The following is a 22,998-nucleotide window of genomic DNA, read 5'->3' as shown; positions in this document are numbered from 1 at the left end:
CGTAGGGTTGGTTCTAGGGGGCGGAGCCTTCTCCCTACTTCGCGTCTACAGAGTCATCTGCGCGCGATCTTATTGGCCAAAACTTCGACAACCTTTTGCAAGGAAACGATTCGTTTGCGAAATATAGTTCCTTTTCAACTTGTCGCCCTTTCGTGTAATAGAATACGTAAATCTAAAAAAAAAAAGAAACTTCACCTTAAATATAATATTGAAGACAATATTACTGGCGAACATCCAAACAATCTCCACCAATTCATATTCTTAAAATCATTCATGTAGCTCACGATCGCTTCGCCTGTCACGTTCTGTATACACGACACACTACACATTCGCACAATTTCATCAGCCAAAATGTTTCTTGTCTCTTTGGAATGAAAACAAACCACTGTACACGATTCCTCGGCTCTATTCCCGCTCGGAGCCGAATGCTTCTTCGTCCAGTCATCGTTGATGGGCGTGTCCCGATACGCGAGCGAGCGGTCATCCACGAATTATCATCTGTCATAACCTTTAAGGCGTCTGGACGCGCGGGGTTGTCGGATGTCCATCATATCCCTAGTTACATCGCGTTACGCAAACAATCGGCGCCGCGCTCGCTTCCTGTTTGCTTAATTCCGGCGGTTAAGGCCCTGTAGCCGGCTTGAATTTCAGAATTTCGCGCAACTGGCGCCGGTCCAAGGCGCCGAACAAACTTGTCCGTGGAGAAAACGGACGTGCAGCCTGGTTCGATCGAAACAGAAACACGTACGCGTTTGATCGCCGTCCTCTGGAACCTCTGTGCCCGCTCGCGCGGCTTCCATCGATAAATCATTCGGTTGACGCGATCAACGGAATGCTAGTCCTGACGCGTGTTCTTTGCGCATACCCCACGGGCAGCTTTTTTCTAAATACCATCGGACGATAATTGTGCGGCATGCACGGCGTCGACGGGCTTGCAACATTATTGTGTTAGCTCCGGTTCATATAAACGTAGCTCTTCGAGCACTCGCTATCTCAGGACTAGCCTTTTAACCCCTCGAGTGCAAAGACGCATGTACGCGTCAGGCGAAAGTCGTTAGCGCGGACAATGGACGCGTACGTGCGTTTGGTGCATAAGTTTCTTCTGCTTATAATCCGACATTAGAAAAAATAGTTACCGATTGGTGGACGGGCCCCAAATGTACGAGTGAAGCATGGACACTTCAAGCTGGATATGCGTTTTGGGCTCGTAGGGACCGAAAAGACACATTTGACGACTACTGGCCCTCAAAGCTTAGATTTCTTCGTATACCACTCGAGTGGTTATCGAGGAGTTCGAAATAACTCTCCCATAAACTATAGAACCCACGGACCAACGAATTCGCGCACCCTCCGCGCGCAGTGACGTCCTCCGAGCGCAGCGTTCGCTAGAATGAGGGAGCGCGACCGTGCAGAAAAGTGTTTTCAAGAATCGCTGTGGGAGAGGCGGTGTCGCCGCGCGCGGGGAAAGCGCGGGCAGGTGTCCCGAGCAAGGCGCCGGAAGGTCGTAAACCGATTCGGTATACGAGGTTTACTGTGCTGACTGCACAGCCTGCGGGCGTTATTTGCACCTCGTGGCGCGCTGTAAAACCGTGCGCACCCGTCTACGTTCCTCTGACCGTCCTCGACGGTCCAGCTCTCGGCAGTGCATTCACGGGTCCATTTAAATTACAGAGGACGGCCGGGGGGCCTACGGGCTCCTCTCTGCGGGTACCTTGCGCGATCAAACGTGCTTCCGCGACCGGCGACGGGATTATCCTCGACGAGGCGGGCCAGGTGAAACCAGCCGCAGCGCTGGTAACTTTATTCATCGGTCCGCCGTTCGGGCACAGTTTTTCGTAGAACCGGCCATTGTCTTGGAGATTAATGGTGCCGCGGAAACCGTTCATCCTCGGCCCGTCACAGACCCGTAACATTTCGCTCCCTTTGTGCGACGACACCACCAGTTTCCCTTTCCTCCGCTCTCTGTCGCTCTGACTCTGTCCGGCGCCTTCTCGTTGCCCTGTTCGGCGGACGGTGCGAAGAAGACGGGGCGTCAGTGTCGGCTCCGTTTCTGGGGGACCATTCAAGCGGGCCCTCCTCGACGAAATTAAGCACGGAGGGTGGATTTCGTTTCATCTTCCACGCTTTCTCTCCTCTATGCTCTTTCGTCGCGGTACGCGTGCCAGCACGGGGGATTTCTTAATTCGCCGACGATATTAATCACGCGGCTCGTGTGGCTCGCTGCTTTGTGCGAGACGCGGTTATGGGTAAAGGGACTTGAGGCCCTGCTGAAATGGGGCAGTTGGGTCTTTGGGTGCGGAAGCTTCGGGGAACCTTTTCGTGCACTGTTGGAGAGATACTTGTGGTGTAGAGTGGAGTGTAGAGTATCAGTAGCTTGTGTTTTATGGCAAATGAAACTCCTACCTTCTACGAATTGCAGTACTTATTGCTTACAAGGGAAGATCCCGAACCCGGAAATTTAACAATTCTAAAACTTTGTGAATTTGTAGGGGATTTCCTCCCGATTACATCGCAAATTTTGTTTGCTACACAAATTCATTTTAAGGGGGTGAAATTAACTCCTGAAGATTCGGCTATTTTTCGATTTTATTTTGTAACTGGCAATCTTTAAGAGATAGAAAAAAAGTTTCAAGACAAAAGTTACTTCTTTCAATTAGATCTATCAAACGATAAAAGTTTTATCAACTGTTTAAGCAATTAGAAAAAGATATAAACAAAAATATTAATAATGTTTTCTAAAATTCGTTTTTTCACGTGAAATCTGAATTGGTGGTTAAAATAATATTTTCATACAAATTCAGTCTTTGTTGTATCGCTGAACTGTGTTCCTCAGCAGTCGAAGCACTTCTGGATCCCATTGTAACGTACCTTAAAGCAATGATGTTCTAACAATTATTAGGAAATAATACTCAACACGTAGAAAAAAAATTAAGATAATTTACATTTACTGACAAAAGTTAAGAAGCAAAATAATCGTTTGGGATTTACTGTATATTCTTCATCTTCTGAGATACATACGTTGGAATTAAAATTAGCACAGAGAGATAATATTTCATACGTCAATATACAATAAATGTTTTTTCGAATATACGTGTCTAAAGACTACAATTTATTTTGGTCGCAGAAACGACACACACGCCTTGTGACAAAAGTTAAGAAACATGTGTCTATGCTGAAAAACATGGCTGGGGACAAAAATAATACGTTGCTACGGGGACAAAAGTAAAACGTTTCTGTAAGTTTAAAGATGCCTCCCTATATCCCAAAAGAGTTGACTCCAATATTAACAATAGTTTTTTTTTAAAAAAATCATAAATATTAGTTACTTTTGGGGCCGTTACACGAGATTCCATATTAAATCTAATACACACTATCAAAGAAATGTTTGAAGCTGGTTATGCTTTTTTATCTTTAGGTACCTACTTAAAATATATTTATTTAAATTTTTGTTTCTATCGTTTCTGATAATAAAAAATCCTATTTTGCTTTGGGAGAAGTGTTTTTACTTAATTCTACTCAAAATAATTAGTATTACTGTCGTCCCCGTGGTGTGTTACTTTCGTCCTACCCCTGCAGGACAAAAGTAACAACGACAGTCACTGCGGAAAATTGCCATAACTCTTTGACTACTTATCGTGGAAGGCTGAATTTGTGGTCAAAAGATAGACCAAGAAACACACTATCTTAAGGCACAATTTTCGTTTTTATATCTATAAAAGATAATTGTAGGCTAGGCCAAATGTAAAAAGTATTACGTTTGCCCCCGCCCTCCCCTAGTTGTAGTCTTTAGACACGTACATTCAAAAAAACATTTATTGTACGTTGACGTATTAAATGTTATCTCTTTATGCTAATTTTACTTACAACGTATGTATCTCACAAGATGAAGAATATACAGTAATTCCCAAACGATTATTTCGTTTCTTAACTTTTGTCAGTAAGTGTGTATACTTTTTAGGCACCAATTGCACGCGTATATTTCGGACACCCTTCAACTCCCGTGCCCCGGAGGCAAATCGAAACGACTCCAGCAGGACTCGGCTATTTATTCAGCAAACTTTATTCTCCCTCTTACGTCGACCCGAGTAGAAAATGGTAGTCATCAAGAGAGGCATTGAAATGTTATGATTTTTAAGCGTTGCAAGAGTGAAAGTGGAAGGCTCTCGGTTTGCAAGGTCCGTTGTTTTTCTTCGACGACAGCTGGCGGACCGTTCGTCGACGGTTCGAGATTGAACGAGGCAATCCCTCTAGCGAACGGGCCCGACAGCGGAATAATGCGACCCGCGGGCGGGGGGCGGGCAGCCGCGCGTGTTTTTGAATGAGAACGTCGAGGCGGAACCGCGAAGCGTCGGGTGGCGTCGCTTTAATTTAAACCAAAGGTCACCTTCGGCCAAGGGTATATCGATCTTGCTCTATACATCTCTAGAGTCATATTTTAAGCCAACAATTAAGCTGGTCGCTACAATCGCGATGTCGGCGTGGCAGTGCTCGAGTGCCTACGAGAGCTTTCGAGGGGTTACGTATGTATCGTCGTTGTGAGCGAAGCTGAAGAGGCTGGGAAATAAGGGAAAGTTTCTAACCCCTTTCGCTTCACTATCGCTGCATATACACTTGGAAAGAATTGGTACTTGGTTGTTGGGATTTTTTTGAAATTACAGACCCTCTAGAACACGTTCCTAGAATATTACAGTGAGATCTACGTGATTAATTCCGATTGTGTTGAAATTGAAATGCAGAGCGTATCGCGTGTGCGGAAGTGCGGAAGTTATATTCGTTGACCGGCTCGCTGACCGCCTATGGGCGTTTTACGCACAGATCTGGACGCACTGGCGTGTGAATTTTTTAAATTTTCCTTTTCTGCTTTTCCCAGTCGCTGTTGAGTTGATTAAATACATTAGTACCTATTCTTAAACAATTTATGTACGTTTCCCGGTTTAGGGGGATGTATACAATAAAACCACTGTACCTTCTACATTTTTTTAAAATTCTAAATTATTCGACGGAATTATTTCGCAGCTCTTCGATGCGTGTACTTTCGAACAAATCCAAATTTGATCGACAATAAATGATGGTAGGGAAAACCAACCAGTGAAGGACCGATTTGTTGAATCCATGGACCTTTGATATTAATACTTGAATTTATTTATGTATAACGACAAAACAACGGTTGAAATTGCATTTAAATTTATTTTTCTTGAAATTTCTATAAAAATAATTACTCATTCTTATCGTAATTTAAAAAAAAAAAATACAATTATAAAATGCAAAACGCGTAGAAGTCCAGTAAATGACCGCATACTTTTAATCAGAATTGTACTTATTAATGTTTGATAATACGCGTAACTAAAAATATAGGATATTAAAAGTGCAACTACGCTCCATTTATAAATATATAATAATGTTTCAATTTATAATTTACATTTCTTTGTCTAATGGTCATTCACCGGTTTGCGGTCAATTACCGGTCGGTTTACCCTACGTTGTTTCTTGAACTTCCAAGTAGCCCTGCTTCCCTTTGGAAGTGATTCTTTAGGTTGCGCGCGCATCGCTTCGAGTTCGACTGATCTCTAAAGAGGTCACCAACAACGAAACCGCTCGAAATTTATCGAAAACGACATAATGCAACGGCGAGAGGTCACGCGGGCACAATATTGCTAAACACACTGTTTATTATAGTCTGCAGCAATGAGCCACGATCAGTTCGCCATATTTTGCTCGGCTGATCTACGATTCGCGACAGCGTTGCAGAACTCTGTTGGCCCGGATTCAGACAAATATTTACGATTCACGAAGCAATTTCTGCACACATAAAACATCGATTTTGGGAACGTTTGAACCTTATACAACTTAATTTTAATCCTGTTACAATTTTTTCAGGCGCATTTTATAGTTCAATGCTGAAGAAAAAAGTGCGTAGAAAGTGTAATGAATATTAACTCTTTTTCATGGAATACTCAGTCCCAGTGGTAAATTGTTTATTTCAATTTTAAAATCTTGTATAAAATTCATACTATGATTTTGGGTGGTTGTAACTCAAAAACAAATGATGTTAGAGCGCTATATATTTAGACCAATGTTTTCCACCCGTTTTTGAGTCGCGAGCCCTCTTTTTAAGGTAAGGTAACTTTAAAAAGGAAAAGAAAACATTAAAAATGGGTATTAAAAAAAACAATATTAAAAAAACAGTGTCGACCTCCCAGAAAACACTTCGCGGCGCCCCAGATTGGGAATCACTGACTTAGACCTTGTTAAATAATTTTTGAATTACAGAATATACACATGGAAATTTAGTAACTGATTTTTATAATGATCAGACGATGCAAACGACTCTTTCTTTGAGCCTATGGTACCCATAATCCCTGCAGTCTATGCTCACAAGTGTTTTGCACAGAGATGGAGCTTGATGTACCGAAGCTAATGAAATTTAAGTAGTTTTGGATGCAAACGGTATTAACCGTTTGATAAATAATATATACTAATATAAATAACTTTTAATTTAATTTCTAAATAATTATCTTGACGGATGGACTATGAAAAGTATTGGATTGAATACAAATGAAATAATTAAAAAGCAACAAATATTTTCATTCAAACACCAACCTAATATTGAATGTAAACAAAAATTCGTAGCGTTTTTTAAATGAAATTCAAAGACAATATTTATATACAAATATATAAATTTATTCAACCACATGCGTGCCAGTTTGTTCCACCTATCAGAATGAAAAAATTGGAGAAAACTGGGAATGTCCATTTTCCGTGAATTTGCAATTTATAGCATATTTTGTTCATGGGAACTAGGACTACAGAACTGTCGAATCACAAAGGGTTATAAAGTTCAAGTACCCCCGCAAGATAACGTTAAAGATTTGATACAGGTACTTACTGGTTAAAAACAGGAAACTCCACTCTGCATTGGAAGAAAATACAGAATGTCCCCACTCTTTGCCTAAGCATAGGCTTCTGTCGATAAAGTAAAAGAAGAAATTATATAATAAAATGAAATTCATCGAGCCTTGTTTCTTTACTGGTAGACTAAAGTATTAAAACTTAATTTTCTCGATGAAGCTGTTTTTGTGACATTCCTCGTTTCCCCCTTACCCTTCACATACATACATGTCATATGTTTGATTTTGAATAGGTGGCGTTTCATATGTCTCAACGCTATTTCTTGAAAAGCGCTACGAACTTCTGTAGCAACCCCACAGTTATTCCCACATTAACCCATAATCTACCATGGTTCCTACTTGGAGATCACGCATATTTTTCCGATTAAATCCACCGAAAACCAAGGAAAATTTATAGAATTATATATACATTTCTCAAGCAAAACAGTTAATGCACTAATTTGTTTCACCTTCGCTGAATAGTGGATGGACGAGTAGCAGGTAGCTAGTTCGTCAAGATTTTGTTGGTTCACTGCCTGGGACGCATGAAAGCCCGTTTATATTCCGCGCGTGTTTTATGCACTATGAGGCAACCTGGCCCCTGTATCGAATAAAATACATCGCGCGAGATTAGCCATGTTACGAAAGCAAGCCAATCCTAGCGGCTCCCCTATTGCACCCTTGGACGACGTTGACGGGCTTAAATCTCGAGGCGGGAATCGTTAAAACTTTACTTATTCGTCGTTAGTCGCCTTTAACGAGCGTATCGAGCGGTATAAATACGCGGGGGAAAATGGCACGGGCGAGTCAGACTAGAGATACGGTCGTACTACTGACTAAACAGAGTGGTTGAGTTAAATCGCTTCAGAATCGGCGTTAAATCGAAATCTCTAATGTCGCACGATTTCCAACACTGTGTTACGCAATTAAGTGTATATTATTCCTTAATAGCGTACAAAATTTTTGTTTTTGTGTCACGTATAAAAATGGCTTCCACTAGTACTCCCAAATCAACAAAGATATCAGCTGGAGAGTCTTTAATTGGTAACAGGCAGAAACTCCTTCCCATGACTCCAAATATCGTCCGATTAGACTCCAATTTTGTGCAGGTGCTAGTTAACAGTAAAGTTAGTTAGAAATAAAAAAAATTTAAGTTAAACGATTTTATTTAATTTGATAAAAAATGCACTAACAACTAATTGAAATAAAATCATGGGGTAGGATATTTCATCGCTTTTTATCGCTCATTTCGAGGCTTGATTCTGTATGAAATTGATTCATATCATATCATGAAATATCCTGCCCCACGATTTCATTTAATTTAGTTTTTAGTGCATTTTTTATCAAATTAAATAAAATCGTTTGACTTACATTTTTTTTACAATTTTTTTATTATTTACTTTTTAGTATCTAATAGACTGATTTCTATAGACTGATTTCAGTATAGGCTAATTTCAAGTCGTTTGGATTTGTGGTTATGCGTGTTTAGTGCGAGGAATGCAATTTTTTCACCCCCTCGAGAGTGAGTTTTTAAAAAAATTTGTTTTGTCATCATAACTACGTACGCCTGCAAAGTTCCAAGTCTATTGGATTCATGAGTTAAAATTAGTTTTCAATATTTGATCGAAACAAACGAACAGAGGAGGGAAGTTAATTTAGCTAATATAAAATCGTTTAAAAAAATGGACCCTAGTGCACACATATTCAACGAATTTTTATATACAGAGAAAGAGTAAATATTCCGCAACTTCGACTTATTCTCACACGAAGAAACTTCTTCATCCGCAGTAATATTGTCGGTGGGATCAATATAGCAAACTCGTGAAGGTATATGTATAATGGTACTCCAAGATGCCAGCGTTCTTGATTGTCTGACATCAACAGCCCAGGGCAATGTTCAACATAATCTTTAGCCATCAGTAGGTACTTCAAGACCCCGAGTGCTCCAAGGTGCATATGCGTTTTGGGCCTGCAGGGCCCAGTAGTTAATGTCGAAGAACAAATCTACCTACTTTCATCCATAAAAGCAATTTATCAGTTCGACTACATCTGTTCCACTAACGATACCACTATCACCGCTCACCCTACTATGAACTTGTTTTTAAAAAAAAAATTTTACTACAAATTATTTTATGCTTTTTACTGAAAATATTGTATTGTCATCGGAACTACGTATGTGTGGAAAATTTCAAGTCGATCGGATACGTGGAAGTGGGTCAAAATTAGCTTGCAAGATTTCACCCCAAGAAACTAAGGAACTCGCAAGCGAAGCTAAATCAGAGATGAGCAAAATTGTTATTTAAATAAAAATTTCGACTAACGAATAAAAGTTAAAAAAATATTCGTCATGTGTGGAATGAAGTTAACCTTGTTAACTTTTATTCTAATTTATTTAACGTTTATTCGTTACTTGAAATTTGTATTTAAATAAGAATTTCGCCGACCTCTGAGCTAAGAAAAGCTTGCAAAAACACGAGGCACAGTGACGAAGAAGAGCCTGTAGATATAAGAGGGTAACAACGACTGAAAACAATACATACGAAAGTAATACACACGCAATAATAATAATATAAGAATGCTCGTTACATCGGTGTGCAGAAAAGGATAATACTCAAGTCCGGACGTGAGTGCCAGGCGAAATGGAGGGATATACACATTAGGCGCGCGCCGACAATGCGGTGACCAATCTCCCCGCATTCCTGCGCACGACAATGAGCATTGTACGATCGTCTCGAGCGTGCTAGGCGAGCAACGCCGAGCGGGGTCTTGACTTTATTCCTCCTTTACCCGCGGCGTGCAAGGGGATATCATTGTTAGAAGGGACAGGCAAGGGTCCACGGAGAAACGTCACATCCGCTCATCGGTGCGTTGAATAGAAGTCCTCCTCCCTTCTCTGGTCGTTTTTTCTGTGGGGCCCCCTCTTATGGGGCGCCGAGTCGCCGCGTCGGGGATCTATTAGATTTGTCATAGCGCGCTGAATGGTCGTCTGATCCTTTTTACGCCCGTCGTCGTCGCCAGCCTCACCTCTTTCCTTCGGCATCTCCGTTTCCTTTTTCCCTCACGAACCGCCGACCTCCTTTTTCCTTCGGCTCTACAGGCGTACCTGCGAAAACGCAAGATGCACCGTCAGAATTCGATCGTAAAGCCCCCTCCCTCCTCACCCCTGGAATGCTGCCCCGCGCGCCACAAAGGGCCACCGATGATTCCTCGAAGTAATTGAGTTTCGTCTTGTTTCATTGTGCGTGTGGTCCAGCGCAAATGATCCCGCCTCGCGCCGCCCGTGGGCGCTGGTAGAATAGCCGCGATAGGGAATTGGAATAAATCATTTCGTGACCATTGTGCCTTTTGAATCGCGCCAGCCTTTTTATCTCGTGTATCTGCGGCGGTGATCTTCGGGCGGCTGGCGATCGGAATCTCGGCCGATTTTTATTCCACGGGGCGACCGTTTCGGAGGGAAGTCTGGGAAGGTGCGTGCTTCTGGTGACTCTTTAGTGCATGCACCATTTTTTTCCAGGGGGTGTTTTCACCCTTCGGACCGTTTTATTTGCCGAATCAAAAAATACTTACGTTATTAGCATCGCTTCAGCTATATTTTTTAAAAGTTTCAGATTTCTTTGAATTTTCGAGTTGCCGATGTTCCCTTGTTAGTAGTTTTAATATGGAAAATGCTGTGCTCTAATTTAAATCCCCATAAAAAACTTCAAAAAAGTAAAAAATACGCCAAGTACGTGAAATCAAATAAATTACAAAAAAGAGAAGATAATAATAATTACAAAATAAAAAAAAATATGTGAAATCAAAATGAGCTACAAGTACATAAAGGTGCTTTCAGTGAAATACTTGGCCTGGCGAGGCAGAGTCAAGGTGTCGATGAATAAGAATTATTTAAAAACGCAATATAATGAAAATGTACTCATATTGTCAGAGTTTTAAATTGACAAATTATCTGAAAGCTCACGAGAGGGAAGGTATTGGTATTGATGTGAATACCTTGCCTCGTCAGTCCCAGTATTTCACTGAAAGCACCTTTATGTACTTGCAGGTAATTTTGATTTCACATATAATCGAAGCTGAATAAAATCTTTTAATAAAATCATTTAATTATTAATATAATACTATGTCAATCTGACAATTTAAATGCAATTTGTTATAATATATTATTTTGTACATGCATGGAAAGGGATATCAGGGTTGCTATGGCTAAAAATATTTTAAAATTACCGACTTCTACTCATGGAAGTTAAATAGGTATTCCTAACCCTTTTTTTTTCTTTAACTGACTGTGTCACCTATTAATTAGTTAGTGTTCTGTATTTCTGAACATCCGGGCAGGTGCAGGCTGGGTAACTGCTCAGAGCGCCAACTTTGGTAGAAAGAGAAATTTAAAATCAATAAAAAAGTAACATGTTTTAAAAAAGGGTAAAAATGTATCTAGTAAGGTTTATACAAAAAACGGCTTTTGAAAAAACTGGTTTTCGAATTCCAATATTCCCAAAAAACGGTTTTCGGATTTTCACAAAAAAATATGTAATTAAAATAGTAAATAAATATTTGTACTTATTTTAAAAATGTTCAGTTTCCTTAATATTTATGAAATTACAAAAATACAACAAAATAAATTATACTGTATCTATGAAAAACCAAATAAATAAATAAAAATTAAATTCCGTACAATTTTTTAGTTCATTTAATATTTATGGATCCAAAACCAAATGAAAAAAAAACTAAAATCCGCACAAAATGCAATTTTTTACAGTGGTACCAAATTATAAATCTTTATTCCATTTAGTATTTTTCTTCAGAAAATATGAACTGATGAATACAGTTTTACAGTAACGATTAAACTGTTACACACTACAATATGCTTTTGTCCGAGGCGAGTTTCAAGTCGAAATGTTAACGTTTCTAATGAAATAATTAATTCATTTCTGCATATTAATATAAAAAACCTGTTTTCAAACCCGGTTTTTAAAAACCGACAAACCCTAGTGTCTCGCTAATACCTAGATGTTTGAATTTATTATCAAACTTATAAATTGTTTTCACATCACCCAATATGTAATTACTAAATTTGTCATAAAACAAAACGCTCATGTTATTCAACAAATTATATTTAATTATAATAAAATATAAAGGACGGCAAAACTGATTTTTCCTCAGAGTGACGGAAGAGTTAGATCGCGCCCTGCTGAGCGGTACCCGCGCGTTCCGAAAGCTGCGCCTCAGTCAATGCGTCACGGGGGTTGCGCGGGCCCGCGAGAGGGATTAGCTTCGATTTCACGCGCATCACCGTCGCGCAGGTGACGCACCGAGGACATTCGAGCGTCGCGCGGGAAGCGTCCCGCGCGGTTCGTCATTGTATTACACGGTTTATCAGCTCGCTTAAATCCGTGACGACGGTCCTCTATCCCGCTGATCAGAACAGAACGAAATGAAACTCGAAACTACCACCAAAACCATGCCCCGTCTGCACAAGTAGAAGTCGTAGGCACTGTCCGCCGAAAGTCCGTCGTAAAACTCGCTCCGAGGCGGAAGATATTTTTCTTGGAAATGAATTCACCGCGCGTCGTCCACGACGAATGTGCATCCGGCTTAATGCCCCGCTGCAGAGCGAAGAATGCCGCAGGTATCTCACGTGGAATCTGCAAAAGCGTCGTCCCCTCTCGCCTTCGAACGCGGACGATCCAGCCGCGACCGCTCTTTCGCCATTTTTCTTTTCTCACCTTAAGGCCTCACACGCACGCTCTACCCATCCCAGCGCCCCAACCCCTTCCACGCACGTCCATCCATTTGTCCTCCCCCTTTCTCTTTCCCGCTGGTCCGCTTTTCGTCCCTTCGTTTCGCGCCCCGCTCCTTCTCTAGCCGACCGTGCACGGGCAAAAAGTATAGCGGCGCGACGATGAGACGGGCCTCGCCGCGATGTCGACAGACCGTCCTGCGAATTTTTACAAGCCGCTTAGCAATTAGTCACCCCGTCTTAGGGACGATTTCGTAACGAGTCCCGCCGCTGCCTGTGTCCCAACGGAGCAACACCGACGATACGGCGTGAGATTCTTTATTTTTGCTTCCTTGGGGTTTTTGTGTGTTATTGTTCCTTTTTCTCGATTTTCTTTCAGTGGTGCTTGAGTCTGTCTTTGGGCGAGCCCCGTTGGCGGTCCGAGTGGGGAGCGGAGGGGGGCGCGATAAAGGGCGGTGTTTCGTTTGACGGATATTTTGCGATGCTCTGTTTGCAGATTCGGTGTGATTTGGGTGGTGGAGGAGGGGAATTTTAAACTCTTTAGGTTTCTTTTTGAATCGTAGTTTTGTAGATGGCTTGGCGGAGCTCCGAGTATTGAATCGAATTTGGAATTTTATTTATTATTCGGTTCGGATATAAATTATTATACAGTGGTGAATTGGCGAGGTGCAGGGTAACTGCTGATTTGCTACCTAACTCAGTGAGATGTTTAAGATTATGAAGAAGGTTGAAATGCGAGGGGGGGGAGAAGAAAGGGAGAAAAGATCGAAGAAGTCTTGAGGAAACTGTGAGAGAATGAAAGAAGAAACTGTACCACAAACTGGGAGAATATTGGCAGTTAATTAACCCGCCGTAGGCACACTTATTTTCGCACCTTCCGTGGGCACACTGACAAGGGAAGATCACAGACCAGAAAATTAAAAAAATTCTGAAACTTTGTGAATATGTAGGCGATTTCCTCCGGATTACAGCGAAATTTTTATTTGCTACCCAAATTCACTCGAACGGGGCGAAATTAACCCCTGAAAAATCGGCTATTTACCGATTTTGTGTCATAACTCGTGAACTGTAAAATAATTTGTTCGCCAAATGATAGATCTAATTGAATAAAGTAACTTTTGCCTTGAAACTTTTTTTCTATCTCTTACAGTTCGCGAATTATAACACAAAATCGGAAAATAGCCGATTTTTCAGGGGTTAATTTCACCCTCTTCGAGTGAATTTGGGCAGCAAACAAAAATTTCACTGTAATCAGGAGGAAATCGCCTACATATTCACAAAGTTTCAGAATTTTTGGAAATTTCAGGTTCTGGATCTTCCCTTGTGAGTCGTTTAGGTCCATGTTTTTTTTTGGTACTGTTTTTGACTTTCAAAAAATCTGAAAAAATTATGGGATACTTATTCAAGTCCCTACTTTAATATACAATCGTTATTTGCGCCAAATGTTTAAACGATCAATTAGGGAAAATAAAAATTCGAAACTCGGAAGGAAGTTTAAGGGAAGAGGCAATTTTCCCGAACATAAATGACCCAGTGTGCCCACGGCGGGTTAACATGTATTAAAAAAGGGAAAGAGTTAATTGTAAATTAATGAGGAGGAGTTTTCCACCTCCCTCGATTCAAATTCGAGAACCTGTGCGAGCCGAAGGAAGGTGGGAAAATGCTTTACTCATTTCCGAATTAGGATAAGGAGGTCAGGTGTCGTATCGATCCGCAAATATAGATTACGCGCGATACACCGCGAGCTGCGATTTTATTACGCATGCGACGCGCGCACCGCGGATTTGCATCTGTACGCGCGTCGAACGCGCATTTAACGTCCTACGTCATTTCGACGCGTGTCGCGAATCAACGAGCCGAATGAAAACCACCGCGATCGTCGCTCCATTCACGTGGTATCGCTTCGCTCATTGATGCATTCCCGTGGATACTTATCTCCCTGCGCCCGTATCCGGAAATTCCTCTGCTGCTGCGCTCTCCAAGCTTTCGGTTTCATCGAGGAAAGAAAACGATGTTTATGCTTGCAGTGATAATCGGCTGTTTCCAGCAGTTTTGTCCCTTCACATTTCGTTTGGCACCCAGTTGTTATCGATGCTACCAAAAGCTTTGTGAGTCGTAGAAATGACGAGCCTTTGTTTCCTAGGGTTAAAAAACCAAAGCGTAAACTTTTCATTCACCTTAAAATTTGTCAATTTTATGACCGTCATCGCAATACAAAAAATGGAGATAGTAAGGATATTTTTGCAGCGTTTATTTAAGGTAAAACACAGAGACATGTGAGATTATATTTCATCTGTTCTAGTGGTTTGGATTTGGTCACTCTGCGTCAGACTTTAACCAAAAATGTTTGCTACTGTTACAGAGGCACGCATACAGTGGGTGCAAAGAAAGTTTCGACTTGGGTGCACCTCCACTACTCGTTCTAACAGGGAGCCCACTCCCTTCTTTGACTAGTGATTTGGACACTGAGACAGTATTTGTCGAAATGTGTGTATTTTTGTTTGTGTTGTATTAGGTTATATAACAAAAGGAGAAAAGTAGGTACTTCCTCCACCAACAAATTCGATTTTTTCTGCCCGATCCTGGTCGAATTCTTGTACTCCATCGAGCATTGGATTTGATCGAACTTGGTCACCCAAGATTACACGACCACGGCCCTGGAATTTCGTGTCCACAGACCCATCGTATCCCCATCTTCGCGCCCTATTCAATTTACGAGTTCGCTGTATCCGCTCCCATCTAGAGACGCGGCAGCGTCTCGACGCCAAGTACAGGAAAGAAAGTACAGGAAAGACACCCTGTATATGTCGACTGTCGCTACCGCTATCATTTACTCGTCGCCGGGCTATTCCAACCTAACCTGAAGCTGATTTCATTAATATATCATCACGCCTGCAATATTTCCTAAATTTAAAGGCATTTTTCTTATGTAAACCGCATATAAGCTTTCGAATAAGACCAATTTCAATAAAATCGGTTCGGGCATAACAGAGATATCACAATATCGTCTCATGGATCAGTCGGAAATTTTAAGATTTTTCTTCGTCTTCTCCAAGAATTTTTTTCATAACAAAATTTTTTCACCCCATAAAAAATGTCAGATTTACGCCAATAGATTTATTGATGTTCGCGAGATGTGATTCAGATCTTATAATAAAATTCATATATTTTAAAAAAATGTGTAAATTACTCAACGAGAAACATACACCTGACTGTAAAATTTAAAACGGCGTCGTCAGCGCATTGTATTTAAGAAAAAACTATTCAAATTGGGAGTTCCCCCAAATTTTAGTGACGAAATTTAATTTAGAAACGTTGCCCTAGCGGAACACCCAAATCATGTAACTTTTCCGGAACTTCAAATACGTAATCAGAATGTCTTCGACGTGGTTCCGTAGTTTCTCCTAATCTCCTAATACAAAATTCTTCCAACGTCCAACTCTAATCCCTCATCTTAATAGCATTCAAAACGGCACGCAGAATTGAAATTCGATAAACAAGAAACATCGCGCGTCCCAAAGACAGCGACGGAACCAAGGAAACAAATGCGGCTGAGATGACGAAGAGCTAACAAGAAGTTACGTTTCACGCTCACCGATCCTCGCTACCGGTGTATTTCGCCGCTCGCAGTGTTCTGTGCACGCTAAACGCGACGCCAGTGGTGGGGGCGGTGGTGGTGGGAATCGCGATAGTGGTAGTGCGCGTTGGTGGGGGGAGCACCCACACGCGCGTCGCGCTCTCGCACACCTCTTGGAGACGGCACAGTGATTCGCGACACCCACCGCGATCGAGGTATCGTACACCAGACGACACGAGTACCCTCGGTTCAACCCTGTCGCCTTGTTTCGCCCGCCTGCACCTTCGTCTCGACCCTCGGGGGAGAGTCTAGGACGGGGACAACGCGCTATTCCCATTCGCACGGCTCTGCGGCACAGAGACGCAAAGGAGGCGTGCGTGCACGCGCGCGCAAGAGCGAGAGACCGAGCGCGCACTTGCACGATAACGCGGTACGTCGAGCACGAGCATAAACGCACACGCACGGACACACGCAGGAACGAGCGCGCGTAGTAGGAGGCACGGGCCCCGGCGCGGCAGCGTGGTCGGCTATCCCCATAAAAGCGACGGTCTCGACCGGCCTGCGGACAGTTGTCATCGTCGGCTACATCGGCGCAACGTGTCTCTTTCGCTTTCCGTCTAGCGTATTTCGATCGGAGGGGCCCCAGTCGATCGGCAACCTCCGCGAGCCGTGGTCCCGTTTCGCTGCACCGCGGTATGCTTCCCGGTCGGCGGGCAGACTCGCATGGAGAGACACGAAACGTTGCGCGATCACGTCCGCTCGCTTCGTGACACCGCGCACTAGTCGCGAGGCAGAGTTCAACGGGGAGCAGCCCGGGACCCGCGTTCCCGTGATCGAGCGACCGAGATCGGCAGAGTAAAAGAGGGAAACGATAAGATCAGCGTTCATCCCGCGGTCAGATAACGCGGCCGCGATTATCGGCGTTGATTTTCATGCCGGACCGTCGGACACGCGTCACGTGGCTCGAAAACTATTGGAAAGGAAGAGGAGACGAGCCGGTAATAGCGCGGTGGCGTGCGCCAGACAGAGCGACGCTCCCGCGGCCAAAGACGTGCGGTGTGTGCTCCTGTCTCGTCTTTCGTGCGCGCGCATTAGCGTGCTAGCGGTGCGTATATATATGTAACAGCGCGTGCGCAGGTGACGGAGGCGCGCCGGTACGAAAGCGAAAAAGCGAGCGATCCGTCGGTGGCGCAAGCGCCAGAGCGGAGGCTTTTTCGAGCGGGGCAGCCGCGGGCAGACGGTGCTCGATGATCAAATACATCAGATTCAGTGGCGGCACGAGCGCAGAGAGCGAGTCGAGTAACAGCTTCCCACCAGTCAGTCACTCGCGATCGGCCAGTCAGTCACGGCAGTCACGCGCCGACCGTGTCAGACGCACGCTGGCCCGCTGGTTCGCGTGGATAGAGGCCGGCGAGAAGCGACGCATAAACGGTGAGAAAGGGTTTCAGTGCCAACCGCGGTAATCGTAAATCGCTAGCAAGAGGGGAGAGAGCCGTCCCGGGGGACAGGGGGAGGAAATCGACACGCATGCGCGACGCCAGCCCCGACGAGCCACGGAAGTCGGTATCATTGATGATCGATTTGACGCGAGTTCGAAACGATCGGTCATCAGTCTCTTTGCGTCACCCGTACGAGCCGAGCGGAACGGTACACGCGCGCACGCAGGCGCGATGCAAGATCCAACGAACCACGGGATTCGGTATCGTCCGTGATCCCTCTATCTTCGCCTCCCGCCGGACAACCAAAGGACCAACTGCACGGTGCTCGTCCGTCGGCGAATCGCTGAATTCTCGCGCAGAGCCGCGGGGACCACCACGCGCCGTCGGTCGTGTCAGATGCGCAACACCCGGCGTGCTCCACCGGCGAGAAGAGAGAAGACGGCCGGATCGGGTCCGCGGAAGACAGTGACAGAGGGAAAAGGACGGAGAGGTGCCAAGGTGCTCGTGTCCCTCTGGTCGTACGAAACTCGTCGCTCGTTGTGTGCCGCCTTATAAAACGCGCGCGCAGTAACACGGAACGGGCGACGACGAGCGGCCCGCGAGGGGGGGAACGGAGGAGCGCGGGGGATATAGTCCGCGTACGAGCAACGCTCTGCGCACGGTGAAAAGAGAGAAAAAACGAGCGAGCGAGAAGAGTGACGAACAGCGGCGAGAAGAGTGACGAACAGCGGTTAGAAGAGGGGCGGGGGGTAGGGGGAGAGAGACTGGCTGAGAGAAAGAGAAAGAATTAAGGATCGCGCGTGCACCTATAGCCTATTAAGAACCGTCGGATGCGCTCGCCGAACGTGTTTCGAACGGTGCACGATACTCGGGCCGCCGCGTTATCTGCGGCAAATATTGCGGCCAGCCAGCCGCGGTCTCTACCGGCCCGCTGATTGTTTCCAATCATTATCGCACGCGTTCGCGACCCTCGCGCGTATCGGTGCCCGTCGTCGGCTCTCCGCGGTCACCGTCGGCCCCCCTGACGTCTTCAGAGTACCGTGGCCCGGAACTGGAGGTGGGGCCGTTTCTCCTCGTCGGTGTTGCGAGAAAGAATACGAGGTGCCCGCCGCGGGAGCGGTAACAGTGGCCCGTAACAGTGCAGAAAAGTTTTGTGTGCAGTGAACGGTCGTTAATAGACCAGTGCCGCGGCTCCGACAACGGAGAGAGATAGACGGACAGAAAGGAGACGCGCGCGGAATAAGCGAGATAGAGGGAGACAGAGAGAGACAGAGGGACGGTGGGTGTGCGGAGGAGAAGGACAAAGAGAGAAAGAGAGATAGAAATAGAAGTGTACAAGTGGGAGAGGAAGACAGGGAGAGAGAGGAACGGGAGAGTGGAAGCGAGACGAAGGGAAAGACGCTATATGCGTTTGAGAAGCACCCGTGCGCGAGTGCCCAGGGACGAGACAGCCAAATAGAAGGTGCGTGTGCGCGAGAGAGAAAGAGAGAGAGAGAGAGAGAGAGTACGCGTATAAGGGATTATCCGAAGAATCCGACGAAAATGCATTGCCACGGTGGTCTGCTGTTGTCGATCCTGCTTATCGCCGTTACCTGCCCGTCCAGCGTACGCGCCCGCAGGGTGGCACCCTTGATCGAAGACGATTGGGCGAGAAGGCCTCATCGCGCCGCCGGTAAGTCGCCATTGTTCCCCGACCTCGCGTATACTCAACCTCTTCCCGTTTTTCGTCGGACCACGCGTGTACGGTGGTCGAACGTCGTGCCGTTTCGCCGTCGTTCGACGACGCTCCGATCCACGTCGACGAGAAGCGACGTCGATCCCGGCGGCGGTCACGCGTCCCGCGGTTTCGTCCGAACGCGGGCAGTTTCTTTCCCTTTAAAGGTTAGACAACGCTCGAAAATACCGGGCTTCGATGTCGCGCGGCGCTTTTACGTAACGGTGTGCGACGCACGAAAAAGGCGGGAATCGGGCTGCTGATTGTACGGTTTGAATCGGTGCCGCAGCGACACGCACACGAGCGCATTCCTCGTGTCTTTTGTACTTGAAAGAACTCGGGGAATCTCCTCCGAGTCATTGGCACGAGGTTCGGCTCGTTTAAATGCGGTTAGAGAGCGAGCGGGCCGTTTAGTTATGGCGGTAATACCTCGGGTGGATTTGGGCAGCGAGCGCGTGCGTTGAACGCCCCGTCGGCGTTCGGCGAACGTGTTTGACAAATGTAATTCTAGGGTTTCCGCACGCGGCGCGTTGGAAGTGGTGAGACGTTAGAGCCGAGGGGATTAGGGTTGAGATAGGTTAGGGATAAGAAATTTTTTCAATTTTGTTGAGCAAAATTATGTAGTTAGTGGAAAGTTTGGATCGAAGTTATTGTTTTGGTTTTTTGGGAGGAATGAATATTAAGAAATTTAGTTTTGAAGAAATTAACGCCAAAGAGGTAAACGACGACTGTTCGTGGATGTCGCGACGCGGCAGGAAGTTAATGTACCGGTTCTTAAACACCTCGCACTGACCCAGATGGTGGAACGAGTTAATGGATGTGTGTATTGTAGTCGCGTTTCTGCGCAATGTTACTGCGAGCGACGATACTTTGAGAGCCTCCGAGTCTTTCGAGTTCCGTATTCGTTTCAATGAACTGTACTCGATTCTAGCATACAGGACGATGGTTATTCTGAATCGAACCGTATCGGTGTATTTCATAAAGAAAAATAAGAAAATATTGAAGCGGCCTGAAATACTTTATTAACAAATAATAACAGAGTTATGAAACATGGAAGATAAAATAACACTGTAGTCATCAGTAAAAAAAATGCACAATAAGATAAACTCATTTGGATTATGTAAACAAATTAATTAAGTAAATATCGTGAATTTATCTATACTCATGCCACCCTTCATATTTGATAATAATTCTGTTACGATATTTTGATAAATCATCCTCGAGTCTACATTTACGTGTAAAATCAGCGTTTAAATAAATACAGCGAGATCGTTGGTGATTTATCCTTACAAAGCAGCCGCTTGGCACTAAACAATTTGAGCAAAAATGTTTCGAGAGGGAATGCGGTTATATAGCCGGGGGGATTAATTACAGTTGCTTCTAGATTACGTAGCGTAATACTTACCTTTAAGAACGATCGTGTTACCAGGCGAATGAGGTATCGAATTCAGCGTCTGGTAATCAATTTAATGGAGGAACGCCGAAAAGGAATGAATAAAAACAGAGGTGAGACAGAAATCACAAGTCGCGGCCAATTAAATCGACGAGGGGAAGCTAACAGGCTCGCCGGATTCGAAGGAAAGGCTCGGTTCGCGGGAAAAATTCGCCGCGCACGCGCGCCGCGTGAACAGGCGCGTCGCTGCGCAGTACAGCTGCGCGTCACGCCGAATTCTAATCTATTTCTCGCTCACCGCTCTCCGCGTTCCATGCGCTCGTCCACTAGACACATATCGACACTGAGCAAAGAATTAACGGAACAGGTACGCATCGTCAGTTTGGCTACGTTTCCAACGCGTTGCCGACGGTCGTTACAATCGCAGAAACTCCTAACCTCCATACAACGCCGCGTTATTCTTGGAGGTAGTACATAAAAGTGAAATACGAATCGCGTTAGGTGGCGTTTCCACGTGGGTTACGCGCGGCGTAGAACGTACACGAGGGAAAGGTAGAGGGAGTTCGCGCGTTTCGTGTCACATGAAAAGGAATTTAAAGTGCTGATATTTGAAGGACGTGTGAAATTTCCGGTGTGCAGAGATCGAAAGTGAAGGCGAATTGCGTCAGGGGATGTGAGACTGCGTAATGCTCTTCCCGTCGACGCGGAAAGCCGCGTCGTTTCGTTCCAGTTCCGCTGTGTATCTGAAGACCCGATAACCCGTTTAACTGCACCCACATACCGAGCGGTTTACGTTCTAGTTGAATAGCTTCCGGGCCATTTGTGAAAATTGTGTTTGTAACTTAGAATCGCGGTGATTGGATGGCAAATTTGGTGGTCGAGTTTCCGTCTTATTGTTAGAGAGACCTTACTATTGCTTGGTACACCTGGACTTATTAAACCATCGAATCAATTACAATAAAATTAAGATTTATTAATGAAATCTTCGATCAGTGACCAAATAGACCATACGCATCAACAATATCTAACGAAACCTGCTAATTAACTCTGAATACCTAACCTAAATCCACCGTGAAATTATAATCTACTGTTTCGTCCCAAAGAAAAGTTAGATAGGGTAGGTGTACCGTATGTGGCCATTGCACTGTTTTTGGCCATGTATATAATTATCTTATTTTTTAAACTGCTTGTAGATTATTATTATATGGAGAATTTCACATGATAAATATTTTGTTTAGTATACCGTCAGATATATAAGATCATATTTATTGCTTACGCGAAAAAATATTATATTTTTTAAGAAGTGGCCAAAACTGATACAATACCTTAAAGTGGCCAAGAATCGAAAAGCTTCTGAACGTATGTATTTGAATGGAGAGAAGTCGAGATGATTCAATGGCATGACGAATCCAATGGAATATAGCATCGTGAACAATGAAATCAAACAGTCGATAAATATTCAGCTCGTTCGCCATTGAGACTACTCAGAGTAGATGTGCTCTGAGTCTAAATAAGCTTTCTTGGACGTTCAGTGATTTACTTATTACCGCAGATGGTGGTTCGGTGAGACGCAAAATAGACGAAACGAGAGCGAAAGTTGTACTGACACGTTGCATCGCTCGAATTAAAATATTTTTATTATTTTCACCGTTTCTCTCAATTTACAAACAACGCTAGAAATTACTAATCGATGGTACGATGGCCTTAGAAAATCGTTAGTACCGCGTAAAGTGTCTCAGCAAAATGTGAAGCACTTCGATAGAGGATTCTAGCGCTAATGCCAAGTAAACAACGCCATTCAATAGTTTATTGATATATCTCGGATACTAAAACTCGTATTGGCGAGTTACAAGAAGTTTGAATTAATTGTTCGATTTAGATAAGATTTTAAAATCCCTTTATTTGGGATTATTTACGTGTATTATTTTTTAATTTACACGTGTGTTTTGGTAGACCACATTTTGGTATCAGAGCTCGCGGAATACTGTATCAGTAGCACTTTAGCCTTAGGTAATAGAATCTTATTCTTAGCCTCATCCGCGCGTATTTAGCTCCATGATGAATAATTGATAATGATTACTAAGTACACATTTCAAATCTGACGTATGTTATTCATAAACACGAACTTTAAAAAATTCATATCTTTATAACCATTAACAATTGAACTCTCACCCATAGACCATTATTCACTGAAAATTATCTCTAAAATCCACTGACAAATTATATTTCTCATTACTTGAGCCGTTCACAA

At 44.0% G+C, this 22,998-nt stretch overlaps 1 protein-coding gene across 3 annotated transcripts in view; it reads left to right on the top strand.

Annotated features, from left to right (window-relative positions):
- The window catches only part of Sog (chordin short gastrulation), a 127,353-nt gene that overhangs the window by 2,452 nt on the left and 101,903 nt on the right, over nt 1-22,998 (top strand). The window contains exon 1 of one of the 3 annotated variants that reach the window (XM_076828683.1): nt 16,323-19,312. The exons of the other annotated variants lie outside the window; for them this stretch is intronic. Coding sequence (XP_076684798.1) covers nt 19,183-19,312 — 130 coding nt within the window. The 5' untranslated portion in view covers nt 16,323-19,182. Of the gene's footprint in view, nt 1-16,322; nt 19,313-22,998 lie in introns of those variants that run through there. 3 annotated transcript variants of the gene reach the window in all.

Source organism: Andrena cerasifolii, chromosome 1 (genome assembly GCF_050908995.1).
Source record: "Andrena cerasifolii isolate SP2316 chromosome 1, iyAndCera1_principal, whole genome shotgun sequence".
Classification (NCBI taxonomy): Eukaryota; Metazoa; Arthropoda; class Insecta; order Hymenoptera; family Andrenidae; genus Andrena; species Andrena cerasifolii.
Note: the sequence above shows the minus strand (reverse complement) of the source record. Positions and strands in the feature narration are given on the sequence as shown.